Source organism: Vigna umbellata, chromosome 4 (genome assembly GCF_029865625.1).
Source record: "Vigna umbellata cultivar VRB3 chromosome 4, Vumbellata_1.0, whole genome shotgun sequence".
Taxonomy (NCBI): Eukaryota; Viridiplantae; Streptophyta; class Magnoliopsida; order Fabales; family Fabaceae; genus Vigna; species Vigna umbellata.
Window position 1 is genome coordinate 1,887,877 of NC_142168.1, and position 20,527 is coordinate 1,908,403.

The 20,527-nt window shown below is 31.6% G+C and overlaps 2 protein-coding genes across 2 annotated transcripts; both read left to right on the top strand.

The window, feature by feature from the left end:
• The first annotated feature begins 298 nt into the window (after positions 1-298).
• LOC148198954 (uncharacterized) lies at positions 299-9,063 on the top strand. Its single transcript, XM_088113751.1, has 14 exons — positions 299-546; positions 2,747-2,830; positions 4,588-4,789; positions 4,956-5,047; positions 5,778-5,870; positions 5,958-6,096; positions 6,287-6,532; positions 6,906-7,045; positions 7,145-7,339; positions 7,488-7,578; positions 7,671-7,818; positions 8,075-8,185; positions 8,281-8,380; positions 8,573-9,063. Exons 1-14 carry the CDS (start codon positions 392-394, stop codon positions 8,613-8,615), a joined length of 1,839 nt encoding a protein of 612 aa, XP_087969877.1. The 5' UTR covers positions 299-391; the 3' UTR covers positions 8,616-9,063.
• Positions 9,064-12,338: 3,275 nt separating this feature from the next.
• On the top strand, positions 12,339-15,577 carry LOC148198955 (uncharacterized). The gene is made up of 8 exons (XM_088114166.1): positions 12,339-12,570; positions 13,064-13,176; positions 13,586-13,662; positions 14,120-14,206; positions 14,294-14,432; positions 14,622-14,809; positions 15,184-15,301; positions 15,400-15,577. The coding sequence occupies exons 1-6, from the start codon at positions 12,420-12,422 to the stop codon at positions 14,784-14,786; spliced, it is 732 nt and encodes a 243-aa protein (XP_087970292.1). The 5' UTR covers positions 12,339-12,419; the 3' UTR covers positions 14,787-14,809; positions 15,184-15,301; positions 15,400-15,577.
• Positions 15,578-20,527: the final 4,950 nt, after the last annotated feature.

Genomic DNA, 20,527 nt, shown 5'->3' on the forward strand with positions numbered 1-20,527 from the left:
GCTTATTTAAATTTTAAAAATAATAATTAAGAGAGTAAAATTAGAAAAGGAATCACCAAAAAATATATCCTATTTATATATAAAGTAATATAATTAAATACAGTCATGAAAGAACCAAAGAATAAAAAATGGATAGAAGAAAAAAAAGTATAACTTTTATTTTTAAAAAATGTTTTGTATATAACAGTTTTCAATTAAAAAATTGGTATATAATTTTTAATTTTACAAAGTTTATGTAAAACAATAAAATATATTCATTTGTATTCATTCTGGTACTTTCAGTATAATTATGGAAACCTGTTACCAAATATAATAAAGTTCTGTATGATAACAATTCTTTGAGAGAAGAAGGAAGGAAAGCTGAAGCTATTAACAGAGCAACATCTCTGCAATGTCCGATGATGCGACTGTCCCCTCCGGCCGGTTCTTTATTCTTCACCATTCAACTCGCTCCAGACTCAGCGCTAAAGTCGGTCACTGCTTGTTCATCTGGGTTTCATACTTGTGCCGCATGGTGGTCGCAATCGGTTCATCTTGGTTCCTATGGTATTTGTTTTCACTCATTGGAAACCATATTTCTGTTCTTCTTTTCTCAACATATGAACTGAATCAGACCATACCTATGATGAGTTTGGAAGAAGTAATTTACTGTTAGGGTTTATATTAACTCACTCAAGTTCATAAGATCATGATTGGCCTTCTCAACTCAGAATAGTTCATAAAATTGGTAAGAAATTTAGAGCATGCACATAAAAGCTGTAGTTTAATAATAATAGTAATTATGAAAGGTCTATTGGTCTGACCTAATAGGTGTTATTTGTAATTTATGAAAATAAATTTTCTAAATTTGATACTGTAAAGACAACTTATACAAAGGTGTTTCCATTTCTGGTAAAAATATTATTTTTTTGGAAATTAGAGTGTTTGCATTTGTGTAAATGTTTGAAACGATTTATAAGTAGGTTAATAAACTATTTTCAGTTTATCTCCTCATAATGAGTTATCAAGACAACTTACACTTAAACTTACATCCCAAGTGTAACACCTTATTTTTAATTTATTTTCAATAATAGAAATAACTTGTTGCAAATGCTTGCATCATAAACACCTATAAGCACTTTGGTGGTGTTTGAATTAAATTCAGTCTTAAATATTTATAATGGAAGAAACCTGTTAAAACGAATTGAGTTTGTCCAATAAAGTCTACTTGTAAACTTCACTTGTTGACAAATTTAAATCAAAAGTCTGATGTAAAAGCTAACAGCACAAGTTATAAGAGAAATGTTTAGAAGTCCCACATTGCATACATCAAGTCTTTCAGTGCAACTTATATGTATGTGGGGGCAACTTCTTTGGTTAATACGAATCTGTTTTAAGATGGAATATTACTTACTCTAGTAGGATTGCCCAGTTTATCAGACATCATTCCCCTGTGGGGATGTGTGTTGTAAAGTCCCATACTGTCTGCTACCTTTGATAGTCCTCCTTAAATAAAACATAGGTTTCAAAACCAGCTAAATATTGTGGTTGAAAGTCTAATTCAAAGGAAGCAGTAGTTTAAAAGAATTCATGCACCTTTGATAGTCGTCCTTAAGACATAGGTTTCAAACTAGCTAAATGTTGTTGTTGAAAGTTTGATTCAAAGGAAGCTGTAGTTTAAAAGAATGAAAAAATGATACTTTGACGCAAATTTTTTACATTCATTTGACACTATCCTTCTTTACTTTTTACTCTATTTTATTTTCTTAAAAGTGTAAAAAATACTCTTTTATGAACATTTTATTCTTATAATGTTTGTCAAATGAATGGAAATGTGTATCATCCTACCATTACTTTGAAAGAATTCACACATTTGGGAGAAGCCAATGGAACACCTGATGTGTTGTCTAAATGTGATTTGGATTTGGAAATTTCCTTAATTTTTTTTATCAGATTTTCTTTCTTTAGCTTTATCAGCTAATACTGTTGGCATTACTTTCTTTTGAAGTAGCTAGTGTACTTCTGGGAAATTGAATTACATAGATTGTATTCATGGTAAGACATTTGATAATGGGTACTGAAACAAATGTTTGATTGTTAGAAAGTTGAAGCGGATGTTCTTGTAATCTTTCATATTCTTGTAAAAAGTTACTCCAAATAGCTTTATTCTTTCTTGTTAGACTGCTTATGTACATCTCTGGTTTGTTGATATATGCTGGATTTATCAAAAGAGGAAATTAATGTAAGTGTCTTAGGGATAACGTGTAATATTTTTCCTTTAATGTGTTATATTATTGCCATTTACAATTTTAAATTAAAGCACTTAAAAATATTCATCTTATTTTATTAAAATCTTACCAAAAAGTAAATCCTTCTCAAAAACAGACTATTGAATGCTGGATAATACTTATTGATAAAAACAAATTATATACACCAGCGACATGCTGTTTTTGTCTTATAGAAGATTATATAATATAAATTCATTAAGTTTTTTAATTGATTTAGCAAGTTCCAAAGCATATGTTCAAACAAGAGGAGGATATGTGGTTTAACTCTGTTGTTACTTCAAAACTTAATCATGAATGTTATTATCAAAATGTAGTGTAAATGTCATCTAGTATGTTTAAACAGTATGAGACTAGACTATTTGAGTCCTAACAGTTGTTTCATGTTTCTCTTGGTGCATTAATGTTTTGATTGAATGATCGTGTGGGTCACGTACTCTTCGTATTGTTTATATCCTGTCATTGTGCCATCTGTTTTGCAGTATGCAAAACTCATGCCATCATGCTTCACATATTCAAATGCTCAAAGCTTGTGGGAAACATGTGCAACTCCAATTCTTAAACAGGTAATCTCATTGTAGATTAATTCTTACCGTCATTGTTGGTTTCAATTTAAATTACTCATAATGTGTTATCTAAAATGGTCACATTTGGATGTATAGTCTAAAAGGCTCAGTGGTTGAATTGTGTGCTATGCACGAGTCAAACCGATATGAAATGTCAATTAACCTCAGTTGCAGGATTTTAACAAGATTAAACATGTTTGTTAATTGTTTCTGCCACATTATCTTTTTTATTCTGAACTAATATATTGGTTAAACAAAACTTGTAGTACAGAGTTCATTTTTGTGTAGTGTCCATGGATCATGCTAAAATTGTCAACAACATATAGGTGTACATACCAAGCAAATAGTTCATTCCTATAAATAGTCATTTTATACATTCAATATCAAGTTCATCCATACTTTTCAATTTGTTTTGTTTTCTATTAACATTAGTTCAAGTTTTCCCTCTAATCATTCCATTCTACCCGCTGCTTGTGTGTCGAACCTCGGTGGCTTTGAACATTAAATCTATCATGTGTTGTCTGTGATTTTACAGGTGAAGAGTGATTTTACCAGATATTGCTATGGAGATGAGCAGCATTTGGATGAGACATGAAAACAAATATTCTTATATGACCATGTATGTTATTTGAATTAGTGAATAGTCAATTAGGTGCTTTTATTTTTTGTATATTATTACTCCATTTTCATACTTTTAGGAAATACATAAAACATAAAAGTAACATTTATTTCTCTCTGTTCTCTGCTTGTGTTTGAAATGAAACACAACACAGTACTTGAACCAATTTGCTACTTAAATTTAGGGTGATTTGGTTCTGAACATGGTCAAAACTGAATCCTTCTTAATACATAATGATATATTTGTCATTAACCAACCATAAAATAAACTTAAACTATTAGGGGATTGCATGTGAATCTTTTTTCATACTACAGACTCTTAACAATCTTCATCCACACTGGCAGCATTAGCTAGACCATTAGATTGCCACTGCATGAACTTGTTGATAATGGAATTTAAACATTCTTCTAAAGTAGCCTGTGATATGTTCTTCAGTTTTGAGACATCATTTTGTCTGTCTTGCTTCACTGTTGAGGAATACGAATAGAAATTCTCCTGTTCTACAATTGATCCTTGTCGAAGTATGATTGTCAAATTTGCATTAGTTAACCAATCAATTGTACTATTACTCATTAGTAATTTTTCTAATTTTAATTTAAACAAAAAATTAGTAAATTAGTAGAATAGGATGCATAACTTATTTTGCTGGTTCATCTCTTCTCTTGTGCACACACTATCACCTCTCTCTGTATTGTTAGCTCTTTTAATCACGTTATGTTCCCTGGTCTTTTTTTATTCATTTGTTACTATTTATTTAATTTAAAACTCCATTTATGTTCATTTGGAGGTATATCATGGACTTTACCTCATCTTAAGCTTATAACTTCTATTCTTATCCTTAGCATTTATACCTCTTTTTCAAGCTTCTTTTTGTGTTGTCTCAGCATTTGAGATTCTACTAAATACTTTTGTATTGTCTCAGGCTTTTTTGGGATCACAGTCTGTGTTGGTTTTAGAATCTAAAGCTATGGCTAATTTCCATTGTAATTCACTTGGCATTTAGTAGACTACGTTTAGTAAATTAGAATAACATCTTCAGAAAATTGTTCAGATTTAGCTTTAATACATTTATAGGTTGATAAAAAAAATCAATATATTCATTGCCGCAATTAATAAAGTTTTTTTTAACTATATATAGAGAGAGACGGAAGGACACTCTCAAAATTCCAAACCAGCCGTCCTTCCTTTGCTACTCCCTTCAACTCAGCATTCAAAGAGAGAATTCCTTTCTCCTACTCAAAATGGACGTGAGATTATCTTCTGCTCAGACTAAGAACTCCGAGGATGTTGTGGCCAGTCCTCCCCTTCAAATTGGTGGAACTGGAAAATCTTGTCATCAAGTATTTTATTAATTCTCTTTTTTACTTATGTGATGTCTAATTTTTCATGTTGCATGTTGGAGTGTGGTGATTTTTTTTTATTACACTTTGTTGTTCAGTTTGTTTCTTGATTTTGTGGTACATTTGGATGATAACACATTTGTTTTGTTGGTTTTCGACTGTGAAGTGCCGGCAAAAGAAGGAGAATTTTGCTGCAACCTGCAAGAACTTAAAGAAAGGGAAGAAATCTCAAGTAGGTTACTGCAACCTTGGGTTTTTTTTTTTATTTTTTATTTTAGATGTTTGTATTTTTCATAGAAGTGTGATATGCTTGGCACCACTGTTGAGGAAGAAATCTCAAGTAGGTTACTGCTATATTCCTTCCTATCATATGCAGCATAGCAAAGATATATATGAAGATATGGGAACAGTGGAAGGGCATAGAGGAGCTCAAGGTCTTGTTTTTGGTCATGTTTATGGGAAAACCTTTTTTAATTTGCAACACCATACAAAGATCCATTGTTTTGCAAGAGTATACAAAGAAATATCAAAAATATCTTGTCTTGTACCAGGTCGCTGGTATCCCTCATGAGATACTATATCTTGTGAGAACAGGGTAGGACCATGAAACAGTTGTTGTCTATAGTGGTTCTGCTTACCTTGAGTAAGATTGTTTATTATGCTGGATACCTGTGTCCTTGTAAGGAAAAAAGACAACACATTTTGGTGGTTTTTGTGTGTTTCAACTATAGATGCAAAGCAATGGAATTTGGGACACACGTCCAATGCAAGGAACAACTTAAATTTTCCTAAAAACTATGACTAATATTGTTTTTGTAAATGTGAAATGTTCCAAATTTGGGGTCCAAACATTCTATACATTTAGAAGGAATTAGACTCTGATTGTCAGCTGAGATATCCTTGGTACAAAATGAAAGAATCGGAAGTATAACAATACAATACTTGTATATATGTATATGTTTTCTCCAATGACGATTTTCCTGTGGTAAATTAGGTATGGAGAGAACGCTGAAGAGGTTGAACAGTTGGCTAATTGGACATGTCCGAAGTGTCGAGGCATTTGCAACTGTAGTCTTTGCCAGTGGGTTTCTTTTTGATGTTTTCTATTTGCTTTTTGAGTTGGTAGTGTATCCATGAGTTCATTCTGATAAAGGAGTTATGTTTGTAGAAAGCGACGAGGTGAACAGCCTACTGGTCCCCTGTATCGTAGTGCCAAGGAATCTGGCTTTAAGTCAGTTGCAGAAATGCTTGCAATGAAGAAGAATTTAGAAACATCAAATCCATTAAATGAGGGTAATCTGATAAAGGTATGCTATTTTTCTACCTGTCCCCTTTGCTAATTCTCTTGTGGTTGACAGATTTGGTTGAAAAGGATCCCTTGTTTAACTGTGCGAATTCATGATAAGTTAATGATGATATGAGTGAATGTGTTTATATTTCAATTTATGATAAACTTTTCATGAGATGGTTCGTGTTCTTTTTTGTTATTTCTTGCAGGAGCCTGAAGTATTTCTCTCAGGGGAACTTGGAAATGAAAATTTTTCAGATGCAAATGTCACTGCAGTTTGCACCAAAGATGATGGTGGTGAGAATTTTGGAATGAACTTAGAGAGCAAAGCAATTGCAGAGGAAATTCTTTTGCCACCCGGCATGGAGTTAAAAGAAATATTTGGCATCGAGTTACCACCCAAAGAGGTTGGGAATGCGTTGCAGATTTTAGAGTTTTGCAGAGTGTTTGGAAAGGTATGGTTTCGTGTTAACAAATTTTCCTGATGGTTTTTCTAATTAATTGCATTTAATAGTTCCCTGATTGAATAATCACGATCGGCAAATTCCTTTAATGCTATAAGGGGATGTTACCAAATTGGAACTAATTATTTCTGTCAATATCACGCAACTTGAAAGTCAAATTTTAGATGATTTTGCAGTTGGTCATTTAATTGAACGTTTTGACCATGAATGATATTCCCTTCTGTTACATTAAATTATATACCCTAGAAAAAATGGTATTATTGTTCAAGCTTAATTCTTGCTTTATAGTTATGGTGTTGCAACCATTCATAATATATTAATTAAGTGTTTCTTCACTGTTATTCCTGTGTGTAATTTTAATCAGGCTCTTGATCTCGAGGAAGGAGAAGCTAAAGCCATTTTTAAAGAATTGATCAGTGATGAAAGTATGGATGAACATAATTCCTCACTGATTCAATTTCACATTAGATTGTTGGAATTGATTGCAAGCAATTCGAAAAAAGAGTGAGTTATCCCTTACAACTCTTATTTGGAGTTTTCTCAGTGATTAAATTTTTTTGAGATGCTTGAATTAAAGTTTCCATGTGGATTATTTTGGTGTAGGTCTCCATCCTTCTCAACCAAGAATGAAACTAATTCATGGTTGAAACATTTAGAGGATTTGATTATGCAATCATATCATCTAAATGATTTTCCTGTGGATTGGTTTCAAGAAGGCATCAGTGGATACTATAAATTGGATTTGTGTAAAAAGTTTAAACTGATGACTCTTCTTTGTGACGAAGCTTTGAACACTCAGTAAGTACTGTTAAAAAAATGTTCCATTTTGTGTATTCTTCTTTTGTTTTATTACTTTCACCACTTCATCTTTCTTTTCTTTTTTTTTTCTTACTTTTGTTGTCTTAATATCAATTAAAGTGGTGGGAAACTTGCTTAATATGTCCAGAAAACTAAGGAGTTATATTCAGGACGAAAATTCAAGGCATGCAAAAGCAGCGAAAGAGACAAAACTTAAGATTGCTGCAGCTAAAGAAAAGGTAATATAAAACAAGGTCTTATGATGCTCTTTGTATATGGATTATCCTTGCTGTTACGGTTCATAATAATTCTGTGTGTATGATATGTACAGATAAAGTGTCTTGGACAAAAGTTGCAGAATGAGAATGCCAAAGTGTCCTCCATTCCAGGGGAGGAGCATGATGCTCATATAAAGATAAGAACTGAGGTTGACGAAGCACACATTGAGATGTTAAGGTTAAAGAGCACAGGTGAAAAATGTATGACATGATTAATTGTTTCTTAATAGATGTTAAGGTTAAACATCTAGGTAGGTCTTGGTTTAATAAAGAAATAAATGTTGTTAATGTGGTAAAAACAGAAAACAGAGTCTGTGAAGGTAATTTTGTTTCTTAAATAAATTAACGCACTTAACTAGGTCAAAATGGAAAGTTTGGATACATATTGTTTTATATGTTACTAGTTTTAATGTTTATGCTATTGTAAGGGTTGACAATTGTTTTTCTTATGTTAAAGACAAAAATGGATGTGATGCTACGAGAATCAATCCAGAGTTTGTGGACAACAATGGGATGACATTTTGGAAGTTACAAAGTTACAATGACGAATCGGTTCTTCTGCTGCAAGGTAATTCTCAAAATTTATGAGCTCAATTTGTCTGATTGATGATACCATTTTGACTAGGGAATTAGCAAGTTTTCTAAAAGAAAGCATCAATGCAGATATGAAGATACAAGATGAAACTGCTACTTTACCTGAAGAAACCTGGTTTGTTTACGGTCTTCCAGAGAAGGACGAGATTGATAAATATATATCTTCAAGGTGAGTTGTTTTCTTAAACTTGAGTGAATTGTTGTTGTGATTTCAGATACTTTACATCATATTTGAAATTGAATTGCTTATATTTTGTCAATGAACATGATGGTGAATTTTTAATGTCCTATTTGGATGTTTTTATTTGTAGACTAAGCCACAGCTATTGAATCACATGTTTCTTTTCTACCTTGGTTGCAGGGCTAAAAGACTTAAGAGTCTCAATTCTCAAAAAAGTTTGTAGGAGTTTATGTTTAATGTTAATTGTTCTTAATAGCATAATGCTGGCAAAAACCCTCATTCCATATGGGTCTTCTTTCAGTGGAGTAATGGTATTGTATTAATGATGAGACTCTTGTAAATTTATCTACTAATAATAATATTTTGTTAAGATTCTTTTTGACATGATATCATTTTTTATTTTTGTAGGTTTCGGTGGAAATCTCCTTTGTTTTTGGACTCAAGGGACCTTCATTACTGTAATCATTGTATATAATTTTTTTGTATTTTATTTTAGTGGAATACGAAATGAAATGATTTTTTTTGTAATTTAATTACTATTTACAGTTGTATTTTTTTTATTTAACTAGTTAGATGTACTATATGATATATTCATTGAAAAGTGATCATGTATTCTGAATATTTCTAATAGTAACAATAAGAAGAATTCTAGATATTTTGTCTTGATCAAATGTTAGCAATATACGACTTAGTGTTACTATTTTCCATAACCATATAATCCATTATTAGAAGTATGTAGCAATATACCTTTTTTATGATTTTTATTTTAAATAAGTGAGTTCAAATATAAGCAAATTTAATAAAATAGATCTCTTCTGTTAGAAATTTATCATATACTTCATTTTTAATATAAGCACTGTGTCTCCGATCATTTAAGGAAAAAAAATAGTGGATACATAATTTAAAAGAAATTGAAATGTTCATATTTATGTTTTATTACATCTTTGGACAGTTATGAGCAAAGCTGTCTGCAATATCAGGTGGAAGCACTGTGTCTCCGATCACAGCAGGTTTATCTTTTCAATGAATCTTGTTTTTGTTGAAACGTTTTCTTTTTGCCTCTTTTTTGAACCAATGAGCTCAACAGGGACCATGGGCTATCAAACAATTTTGCTTGATATTTGTATTTCTGCAGAATGATTAGCTTTTCAATAAATATTGATTTCTTTGAAAACTGTTTTTCTTTGCCTCTTTTCTGAACCAATAGGATGAATATGAAAGAAAGGTAGTAGACGAAACCTCTCTGCAATTTCTAGGGTTTTTTCTATTGCCAACTGTATTCATCTTTTTCAATAGCATCTTTTTTTCATTGAAAACTGCATTTTTTCTGAACCAATAAAAGAACAACCAATTTACTGCTCTGCGTTTATAATAAAACTTCAATGGCATCTTTTTCTTTGAAAACTGTATTTTTTTCTGAACCAATAATAAAAAAGAACAACCAATTTACTGCTGTGTTTCTACTTTAAATGTGCATATCGATATTGCTTCCTTCTATAAATTAATATTAATTCTCGTAAATGTAATAATAGAAGAAATTGATTCAATAATTCAAGACAACCATTTTAATTAATATACAAAAACTAAGTTTCAAAAGTAATTGATTCAATAATTATTACTCTTTCAAAACTAGTTGTAATATGAGTTTAAGCAACAATTATCATCAATGGTATTACATAGTAATCACATCATATGAGTTGGTTTGACAATTATAAATAATTAGAGAAGGAAATGAAACAAACAATTATGCATAAAACGAAAATAACAAATCTCAAGGGATAACAACTATGCAAGCTTTTTTATATAATAGTTGATGTCCATAACAACATGTTATGTCCATGAATTATGAAAAATTGAATGTTTTGGGATATACTTATATAACAATGAAAATTCATAACACCGAGGTTGATGGTTGGGGAGATACTTGTGAAAGGAGAAAAACTACATAACATCCTTGAGGAAAACTACAACTAGTTGCCAATGACATCTAACATCGACTTATTGTTTATGATGTCAATAAGCTTGTGTAATACACTAAGAGAATTGTCTACAGATAAAATATTCTTCTTTAATTTAAATTTTTTTCTCTCAATACGAGTATACCAAGGGATCAGATGTAGAACCAATCAAACTCTTTCACAAATTTCAAACTTGTACAATTATTTTGTCTCTTTTAAATTTCTCATTTTCACTTACACTTTGCATATGTTTTAACAGAAAGAATTTTCAACTAAACTCTCACAAGTCATTTAAATGATGTCGGCCAAGCATGCCATGAACAAAGTTCCTTCATCTTTTTAAATAAAATTAAGATGTAGAGTCTTGAAAAAATAAAGTAAAATTATGGGAGGGATCAGCTCAACTCATGAAACATCCCAACTTTTAATAAAGTTAAGGAATTTTAAATTCATTGAAGTTATAAGAGGGATCATCTTAGTGAATGAAGCTTCCTTACCTAAACTTTTAATTCAATTAAGTTCTGGGAGAGATCATCTCGAATAATAAAGTTTCCCTACCCAAACCTTTAATTCAATATAATTATTGGAGAGATCATCTTATTTGATGAAGGTTCCTTACCCAAACTTTGAATTCATGAAGTTATGGAAGGGATAATATTAGTCGATGAACCTTCCTTATCCAAACTTTTAATTTAATGAAGTTATGGGAGGGATCATCCCAGATGATGAAGCTTCCTTATCATGTTTAACTAGAGTGAACATATGTGAGTAGAATAATTATAACATAATCACATGATAAAATATTGTGTTATTAATTAGATGTCTTATTAAAACCTCTTTAGAACAACATACACATATAAAAAAGAGTGCATCACAAATATATACAACAAGATTAACTATAATACAATTTTAAACGTGATGCATTCCAAGTTATAGATATAACAATTCCATACAAATAATTCTTTAAGTTTCACCTTATATCTTCCAAACTTCTTCTTATACAATAAATTATAAGAGATTAAATGTTATTTATTTTCAATTATTAGATTGAAATTAATTTTTTTTAAGGAAGTATAATTTTTCATATCACAAAATCATATATTTCATTCACATTCTCTTATTTAAATACATTAATGAAAAAGTAAACAAAAAGTATATAAAAATGGATGAAAAAGTAACAGAAAACCATCCCATGTTTAAAATTATGATTTCAAAATATTTTTGGAAATTACAATTTTTACTATCTATTCATTCATTTGTATTTATTTTCATTACTGTATACCTATTATAAATAAGAGAAATTACACTATAAGTCTCATGTTTTCTTTACTAGAGTCTGTATAATGAAACAAATTTTAATAATTAAAAAGATTTAAAATTAACCTCTTACAATATATATTGTACTTTTTAATTATATTAGAATCTATCTATTATGATTTTTCAAAATGAAAAGTTTAAAACATTAGAAATAAATGTTCAAAATAATGATTTAAAAAATTTAATAACAATATAAATTATATAAAACATAATAAATAAAATGGAACAATATCTCCTTAAGGAGCCACTCTATTAAACGAGACATCGGTGCTGTATAATTAAATTAATTGATTACCTAAGAAAATAAAATAAAGAATAATTATACATAAATATATATTCTCTACTAACCGTTAAATATTATAATATAAAACATACATTTTTTAATACTTTATTGATATTTAGAAGAGTAAAATAATGATTTAAAAAAAAATAATATGAGATAAAATATATTAACAATATAAAATATATAAAACATGATAAATAAAATAGATAATATCTCAGTAAGCGGTACTTTAATGGACTGGACATCGGTGTATAAAAAATAAAATGGACATCACGTGGTATGTCATTAAGGAGGCACCCTATTGGACGGGACATCGGTGCATGGCTGTATAATTATGGAAGCATTTTATTGGAGGACACATGGGTGATAACATTTCTCTGCAATGGCTGTATAAAGATGGAAACCTCTTACCAATAAAAATAAATTTTTGTGTGATAACAACGAAAACGCTATTAACAGAGCAACTGCAATGTCGAATGAAGCTACTGTAGATCACCGATTCTTTCCTCTTCACCATCAACTCGCTTCCAACTCAGCACTCAACTCGGTCACTGCTTTTTCATCTAAGGTTCATATTTGTGCTGAATGGTGGTGGCAATGGGTTCAGCTTGCTTCCAATGGTATTTGTTTTCTCTCTTTCTAAATCATATTTTTGTTCTCTTTTCTCAACATATGTTACTTTGTGCATTGAAGTTTTGATTGAATGGTCCCGTGGATGTTTTCTTTTCTTATTTTAGATGTTTGTATTTTTTATAAAAGTGTGATATACTTAGCACAACTGTTAAAGGAAGAAATCTCAACTAGATTTAGTGCTATTGTCCCACTAATCATACGCATCGTATCAAAGATATATATATATATATATATATATATATATATATATATATATATATATATATATATATATATATATATATATATATATATATATATATATATATATGTGTGTGTGTGTGAGAGAAAAGTGGAAGGCATAGAGGAGCTCAAGGCCTTTTTTTTGTCATGTCTATGGCAAAGCCTTTTTTTTTAATTTGCAACATCATCCAAAGATCCATTGTTTTGCAAGAATTAATATATAAAGAAATCACACAAAAATATCTTGTTTTCTGTCAGGTACTCTATATCAAAGTGCCAAAGGATATGATTTTAAGTCAGCTGCAGAAATGTTTGCAATTAAGAAGACTTCAGAAACATTAAATCTATCAAACAAAAGTGGTAAGAAAAAGGTATGTTATTTTTCTAACTTCTGATAAGGTAATGATGATGTGAGTGAAAAATCCTTACAGCTTTTAAACTTTTGGGAGTATTCAGAAAGCTATGGTTTCATGTTAAGAATATTTCCCCATTTCTTTTATTAATTACATTTAATAGTTGACTGATTGAACAATTACATTGGGCAAATTCCTTACATGCTATAAAGGATATTACAAAATTTGAAACTACTTATTTCTATCAATGTCATGCAACTTAGTCAAATTTTACATTATTTTACAGCTGGCCATGAATGATATTCTCCTTCAGTTACATTAAATTATATATTCTATAAAAAATGATATTATTGTTCAAGCTTAATTCTTACTTTACAATTTTTTAATTCTTCCAACACATTTGTTTTGTTGGTTTTCTACTGTGAAGTTTGCTGCAATCCGCAAGAACATAAAGAAAGGAAAGAATTGTCCGATTAAGTACTGCCACAGGTGCCTCTTGACTAGGTCAGCATCATAAATCTCGGGTTTTTTTTATTTATTTTAGATGTTTGTATTTTTCATACAAGTGTGATATGCTTAGTACCACGGCTGAGAAAGAAATCTCCAGTAGGTTACTCCTATTTATGATACCTGTGGCCTTCTACAGACAAAAAGATGACAACACATTTTGTTGGGTTTTGTGTATTTCGACTATAGTTTCAAAGCAATGGAATTTTGGACACACTTCCAATACAAGGAACAACTTAAAATTTTCTAAATACTATGACTAATATTGTTTTTGTAAATGTGAAATGTTCCAAATGAGGGCTCCAAACATGCTATACATTTAGAAGGAATTAGGCTCTGATTGTCAGCTGAGATATCCTTGCTACAAAATCAAAGAATAAGAGAGTATAACAATACAATACTTGTTATATATGTATATGTTTTCTCTAATGACGATTTTCCTATGGTGAATTAGGTACGGGGAGAATGCTGAAGAGGTCGCACAGTTGGCTAATTGGACATGCCCGAAGTGTCGAGGCATTTGCAACTGTAGTCTTTGCCAGTGGGTTTCTTTTCGATTTTTTCTATTTGCTTTTTGAGTTGGTATTGTATCCATAAGTTCATTTTGACAAAGGAGTTATGTTTGTAGAAAGCGACGAGGTGAACAACCTACTGGTCCCCTATATTGTAGTGCCAAGGAATCTGGCTTTAAGTCAGTTGCAGAAATGCTTGCAATGAAGAAGAATTTAGAAACATCAAATCCAATAAATAAGGGTAATCTGATAAAGGTATGCTATTTTTCTACATGTCCCTTTTGCTAAATCTCTTGTGGTTGACAAATTTGGTTGAAAAGGATCTCTTGTTCAACTGTTCAAATTTATGATAAGTTAATGATGATATGAGTGAATCGTTTATATTTCAATTTATGATAAACTTTTCATGAGATGATTCGTGTTCTTTTTTGTTATTTCTTGCAGGAGCCTGAAGCATTTCTCCTAGGGAAACTTGGAAATGAAAATTTTTCAGATGCAAATGTCACTGAAGTTTGCACCAAAGATGATGGTGGTGAGAATTTTGGAATGAACTCAGTGCCAAAACAATTGCAAAGGAAAAAGAGGTTCAGAATGCGTTGCAGATTTTAGAGTTTTGCAGAGTGTTTGGAAAGGTATGATTTCATGTTAACAAATTTTCCTGATGTTTTTTTCTTATTAATTGCATTTAATAGTTCACTGATTGAATAATCACAATCGGCAAATTCCTTTAATGCTATAGAGGGATGTTACCAAATTGGAACTAATTATTTCTATCAATATCATGCAACTTGAAAGTCAAGTTTTAGATGATTTTGCATTTGGTCATTTAATTGAACGTTTTGACCATGAAGGATATTTCCTTCTGTTACATTAAATTATATGGCCTTGAAAAAGTGGTATTATTGTTCCAGCTTACTTCTTGCTTTATAGTTATGGTGCTGCAGCCATTCATAATATATTTGTCAAGTATTTATTCACTGTTGTTCTTGTGTGTAATTATAATCAGGCTCTTGATCTCAAGAAAGGAGAAGCTGAAGCCATTTTTAAAGAATTGATCAGTAAAGAATGTATATGGATGAACACATTAGATTGTTGGCATTGATCGTAAACAGTTCGAAAAAAGAGTGGGTTATCCTTACAACTCTTGTTTGAAGTTTTCTTAGTGATTAAATTTTTTTGAGATGCTTGAATTAAAGTTTCCATATGAATGATTTTGGTGTAGGTCTCCATCCTTATCAACCAAGAAAGAAACTGATTCATGGTTGAAACGTTTAGAGGATTTGATTATGCAATCATATCACTTTCTAAATGATTTCTCTTCGGATTGGTTATAAATGTGATACTATAAATTTGGATTTGTCTAAGAAGTTTAAACTTTGGGACGAAGCTTTGAACACTGAGTAAGTATTTCAAGTGCTGTTAAAAGATATTCCTTTTTGTGTATTTCAACTTGCTTAATATGTCCAGAAAAAATAAGGAGCTATATTCAGTATGAAAATTCAAGACATGCAAAAGTAGTGAAAGAAGCAAAACTTAAGATTGATGTAGCTAAGGAAAAGGTAATAGAAAACAAGTGTTATAATGTTATTTGTATATGGATTATCCTTACTGTTATAGTGTGTTTATAATAATTTTATGTGTATGATATGTTTAGGTAAAATGTCTTACAGAAAAGTTGCAGAATGAGAAGGTCAAAGTATCTCCATTCGGATGGAGGAGCATGATGCTCTTATAAAGATAAGAACTGAGGTTGATGAAGCACATATTGAGATGTTCATGAGCCACGAGTCAAAACTCTATGTCATGATCAATTGATTATGAATTATATATTGGCTAAAGTCCTCCACTTTCATCTTTTTAGGTCAAAATATTTTGGTGTGGTACAAAAATCCATGGTTCAAAGTTATCAAGTTGTAAATCTTTATATGGTGGCCATTTTTATCAAACTTAGAGTAGGTTCCTCCTTTGTTATGGATTTATTTAAAATTCAAATTTAAATTTAATGTATTTATGGATTGTTAAAAATATTAGCCTCACCTTTTATATTCCAAAAACAAAAATATACACTGTGATAAAAAGAAATCATGACTAAAAAAATGTAGTTTTATATTAAATAAGTTCTATCATTTATTTCCTTTGTAAATCTCTAATTGAATGCGCAGATTCATATTACTTTCTTCTATAAAGTAATATTGATTCTCGAAAATGTAAAACTGGAAGTAGATCAATAATTTATTATCCTCTCATCAATGAGCGAAAAAGAAAATGATGAACAAGTAAGGTAAATGACTAACGTATCCTTTAATCTATTATGCTATAAATAAGAAATATTTTTCACCAAAGTTTTATGGTGACAAATTATTATAAAATTAATATGAAAATTAAATATTAAACATGTAAATATTTTTTTTGTTTCTCATATTCATGTATTATAGTATTAAACTATTAAAGAATTATTATATAATTAATAAAATAAAACCATCGACAAAACAAAGAAAATAAAAGTTTTTATCATAGTTATACAAAAATAATTATAAATAAAATAAGTTTGTGGTTTTATTACAAAACGCTGATAGAAAAATTCATTTTTCTACTTGCTAACTTAATTTAATTTTTGTATTGATACTATTTCTTTATTACAGCAACCTTCCATAATAGCTTAATTAAATTAATATATTAGAGTTTTAATTTAAAATAATTTTATTCAAATTTCTATGCGTATATGTATTCACTTTTAAACAATTGATGTAAGTACATACGTCTAACCCCTTATCACTCTCTTTTACTGCATGGAAATGAAAAGCTTGAGCAGTAATCACTATTATTCTATGGGTGTTGTTCTCTCCACCACCACACCTTTCTCCCTTCACCTCCATTTACTATTTTGTCCTTAAGTAAAATTTTATTTTTAGGGTTATTATTTTTCAATTTTACCCATTCACAACCTATTCCACTAATAACCTATTCTAGTCCCCCGTACATGAGTAAAATAATTTTCTTTCATTTTAACATTATATTTCTTTCTCTCTTTCTTTCGTCGCTGTGAGATACTACAAGTTGCAAAGGTTGGTGGTGGTGGAAAGAATTATCAAGCAGTCTCTCTCGTGGTGCAGTGTCACTCTCGTGGTACAGTGTGTGGAGTGGTGCAGTGCGTGTTGCTTCCTCCAGGTGCGTATTCGAATAAACCTTCAAATAAAACCCTAAAATAAAAAACGTAACCTTTAAACGGAGGTGACATCCTATAACGGATGTCAACATCCTTCAACGGATGTCAACATCCTTCAACGGATGTCAACATCCGTTTAAGGTAAAACGGATGTCAACATCCGTTTAAGGTAAAACGGATGTCAACATCCGTTTAAGGTAAAACGGATGTCAACATCCGTTTAAGGTAAAACGGATGTCGACATCCGTTTTTTTTTAAACGGATGTTGACATCCGTTGAAGGATGTCACTTTCGTTTAAAGGTTACGTTTTTTATTTTGGGGTTTGTTTTATTAGTTTATTCTTTATTTTGGAAATATTGATTTATTATTTTTGAATATATTTTTAATTTTAATAATGTAAGGAAAATGAAAAAGAAAGAGTTTATTCTTTATTTTGGAAATATTGATTTATTATTTTTGAATATATTTTTAATTTTAATAATGTAAGGAAAATGAAAAAGAAAGAAACGGGAGGAGGAGAAGTGAAACGGAAAAGACAAATGGGGTTGCAGAGTAAAGCAGAAGACAAATTGTTAAACGGAAATGAGAGATAGAAAGATTGGGTACAGGGAGTAAAGTAGAAGAACTAGGTTTCAAATAAATTAAAATAGTAAAAGTAAAAAATTTTAATCTAAGAATATAATTAGAATTAAAAAATATTAGGGAGGTGGAGGGAGAAAGGTGTGGTGGTAGAGGAAGCAACACCCTTCTTCTATCGTTTCTATTAGATTTTGAGGGCAGAGACGTAAAACACCAGAAAGATGCACTTTACTCTTTTAAGAGTAATACCCACGTGCCAAGAGAGAGAAAACAGAAACAGAGAGAATGAGAGGGAAACGTAGAGAGGTTGCTCTGCTAGGGTTTTCACCCTCCTCCACCAGGCACCACCACCACACGCCGGAGCACTCACCGGAGCACACACACACCAGAGAAAAATGAGACTACAGAGAGAGAATCACACAACAGGTACTGAATATACTTCTAATTTTCATTAACCACAAATAGAGTAGGTTTACAGCATTTATACAAGTGAAATTAACTGAAATCTGTTTTGTTTATCTAACACTCCTCCTAAACAAAACATGATTTTGGAGAAACAAAAAACTTTTCACCGATCAAATCGGTAAAACTTTGCATCTGATGAATCTAAGCGTTTTTCACCGATTAATAATCGGTACAAATGCTTCCTTTGGACTCGGAAACGATTTTCACCGATTAAACTCGTGAAAACACTTTCCTCTAGACGAATATCCTTCCAGAGATGAAAACCCTAGGTTTTCATAGCTCTGTTCTGTAGATCTGCCTTGATCTCCACCTTCTTTACTCCGATCTGCTTTCTAAGTATTAGAAAGCGTTCTCCTTTCAGTGCCTTAGTGAGTAGGTCTGCAATCTGATCCTCGGATCTGCAATATACAACTTCAAGCTTCCCTTTACTAACTTGTTCCCTGATGTAGTGGAAACGAGTTTCAATATGCTTACTCCTGCCATGCGATGCAGGATGTTTGGTCAGGTCTATGGCTGACTTGTTGTCCACAAGCAGTCTCACCTTCCCTTCCACTTCAATCTTCAATTCACTCATTAAGGAACTTAGCCAAGCCGCCTGACAAGTAGCTTCGCAGGCTGCAATATATTCAGCCTCACATGAGGAAAGAGCCACTACTGGTTCTTTTATAGAGCTCCAGGAGATTGGTGCTCCATTCAAGAAAAATACATATCCTGCAGTGCTCTTCCTATCACTTTTGTCTCCACACCAATCTGAGTCAGAGTAAGCACTAATTCTTACTTCTCCTTCTGATTCTCCTCCTGGCAGTAGAATCCCAAAATTATGTGTACCTTTTAGATATCTTAGAATTCGTTTAATGGCCATCAGATGAGAGATTCTAGGATTCTGCATATATCTACTAACCAGACCAACACTGTAACTGATGTCTGGTCTAGTGTTGCACAAGTATCTTAGGCTTCCAACCATTTTCCTATATTCAGTAGGATCAACCCCTTCCTCTTCAGGATCCTTCTCAAGTTTCAATCCCACTTCTGCTGGAGTGTTTGCAGAATTAAAATGAATCATGTTAAACTTGTTTAACATATCCAATGTATACCTGGACTGATGCATTACCAATCCCTCATCAGTTTTAGTGAATTCAATCCCAAGAAAGTAGTTTAGTTGCCCCAAATCACTCATTTCAAATTCCTGTAACATTTGGAATTTGAAATTAGCAATTCTCTCAACACTGCTCCCTGTGATTAGCATATCATCCACATACAAGCATACTATTAACATCTCTCTTCTTCCACTGTGCTGATAACACTGAACATACACTCCATGTTCAGAAGCACACTTCTCAAAGCCGATGTTACTCATTACCCCATCTATTCTCTGGTTCCACGCCCTTGGAGCCTGCTTAAGCCCATACAGAGCCTTCTTCAATCTGTATACTTTGTCAGGATGCTTCTTTACTTCAAATCCCTGCGGCTGAACCACATACACTTCTTCTAAATTACCATTTAGAAATGCAGATTTTACATCTAATTGATGTAATGTCCATTTCAGTTTTGTAGCCACAGAGACCACCAGTCTAATAGTTTCCATTCTAGCCACTGGTGCAAATACTTCTCCATAGTTTATTCCTGCCTGCTGCAAGAATCCTTTTGCCACTAGTCTAGCCTTGTACCTTGTCACCACACCTTGTGGATTTATTTTGGACTTATAAATCCACTTAAGTGCAATTGGTTTCTTGTTGGGAGGCAACTCAGTTAATTCCCAGGTTTGGTTCTTCTCAATTGAACCCAACTCTTCTAGCATAGCCTTGTACCACCTTTTATCTTTCACAGCTTGTTCAAACTCCACTGGTTCGGCTTCTGCTATCAAGGCATAATGAACAAAATTTCCTTCTGCTGAAACAGTTGCATCATAGGCTAGATCATAATCTCTCAGATATGCTGGTAGTTGAGTCATTCTAGATGACCTTCTCACACTCTCCTCCCTCTTGACTACCTCGGGTTCTGCTGGAAATTCATCTTCCAACTCAATAGTTGGTCCTCCATCTTCTTTTGACTCCCACTGCCATGTACCAGTCTCATCAATTACCACATCTCTGCTGATAGAAGCTGTCCCTGTTGTAGGATTATACAGCTTATATCCTC

What these genes read in the sequence shown, in the direction of transcription:
- LOC148198955 (XM_088114166.1), top strand. Translation starts at nt 12,420, where the DNA reads ATGTCGAATGAAGCTACTGTAGATCACCGATTCTTTCCTCTTCACCAT. An exon ending in ACAAAAGTGGTAAGAAAAAG is followed by an intron (nt 13,177 to 13,585) that starts GTATGTTATTTT and finishes TCTACTGTGAAG; the next exon opens with TTTGCTGCAATCCGCAAGAA. An exon ending in TGCAACTGTAGTCTTTGCCA is followed by an intron (nt 14,207 to 14,293) that starts GTGGGTTTCTTT and finishes TTATGTTTGTAG; the next exon opens with AAAGCGACGAGGTGAACAAC.
- LOC148198954 (XM_088113751.1), top strand. Translation starts at nt 392, where the DNA reads ATGTCCGATGATGCGACTGTCCCCTCCGGCCGGTTCTTTATTCTTCAC. An exon ending in GGTTCATCTTGGTTCCTATG is followed by an intron (nt 547 to 2,746) that starts GTATTTGTTTTC and finishes TCTGTTTTGCAG; the next exon opens with TATGCAAAACTCATGCCATC. An exon ending in GCAAGCAATTCGAAAAAAGA is followed by an intron (nt 7,046 to 7,144) that starts GTGAGTTATCCC and finishes ATTTTGGTGTAG; the next exon opens with GTCTCCATCCTTCTCAACCA.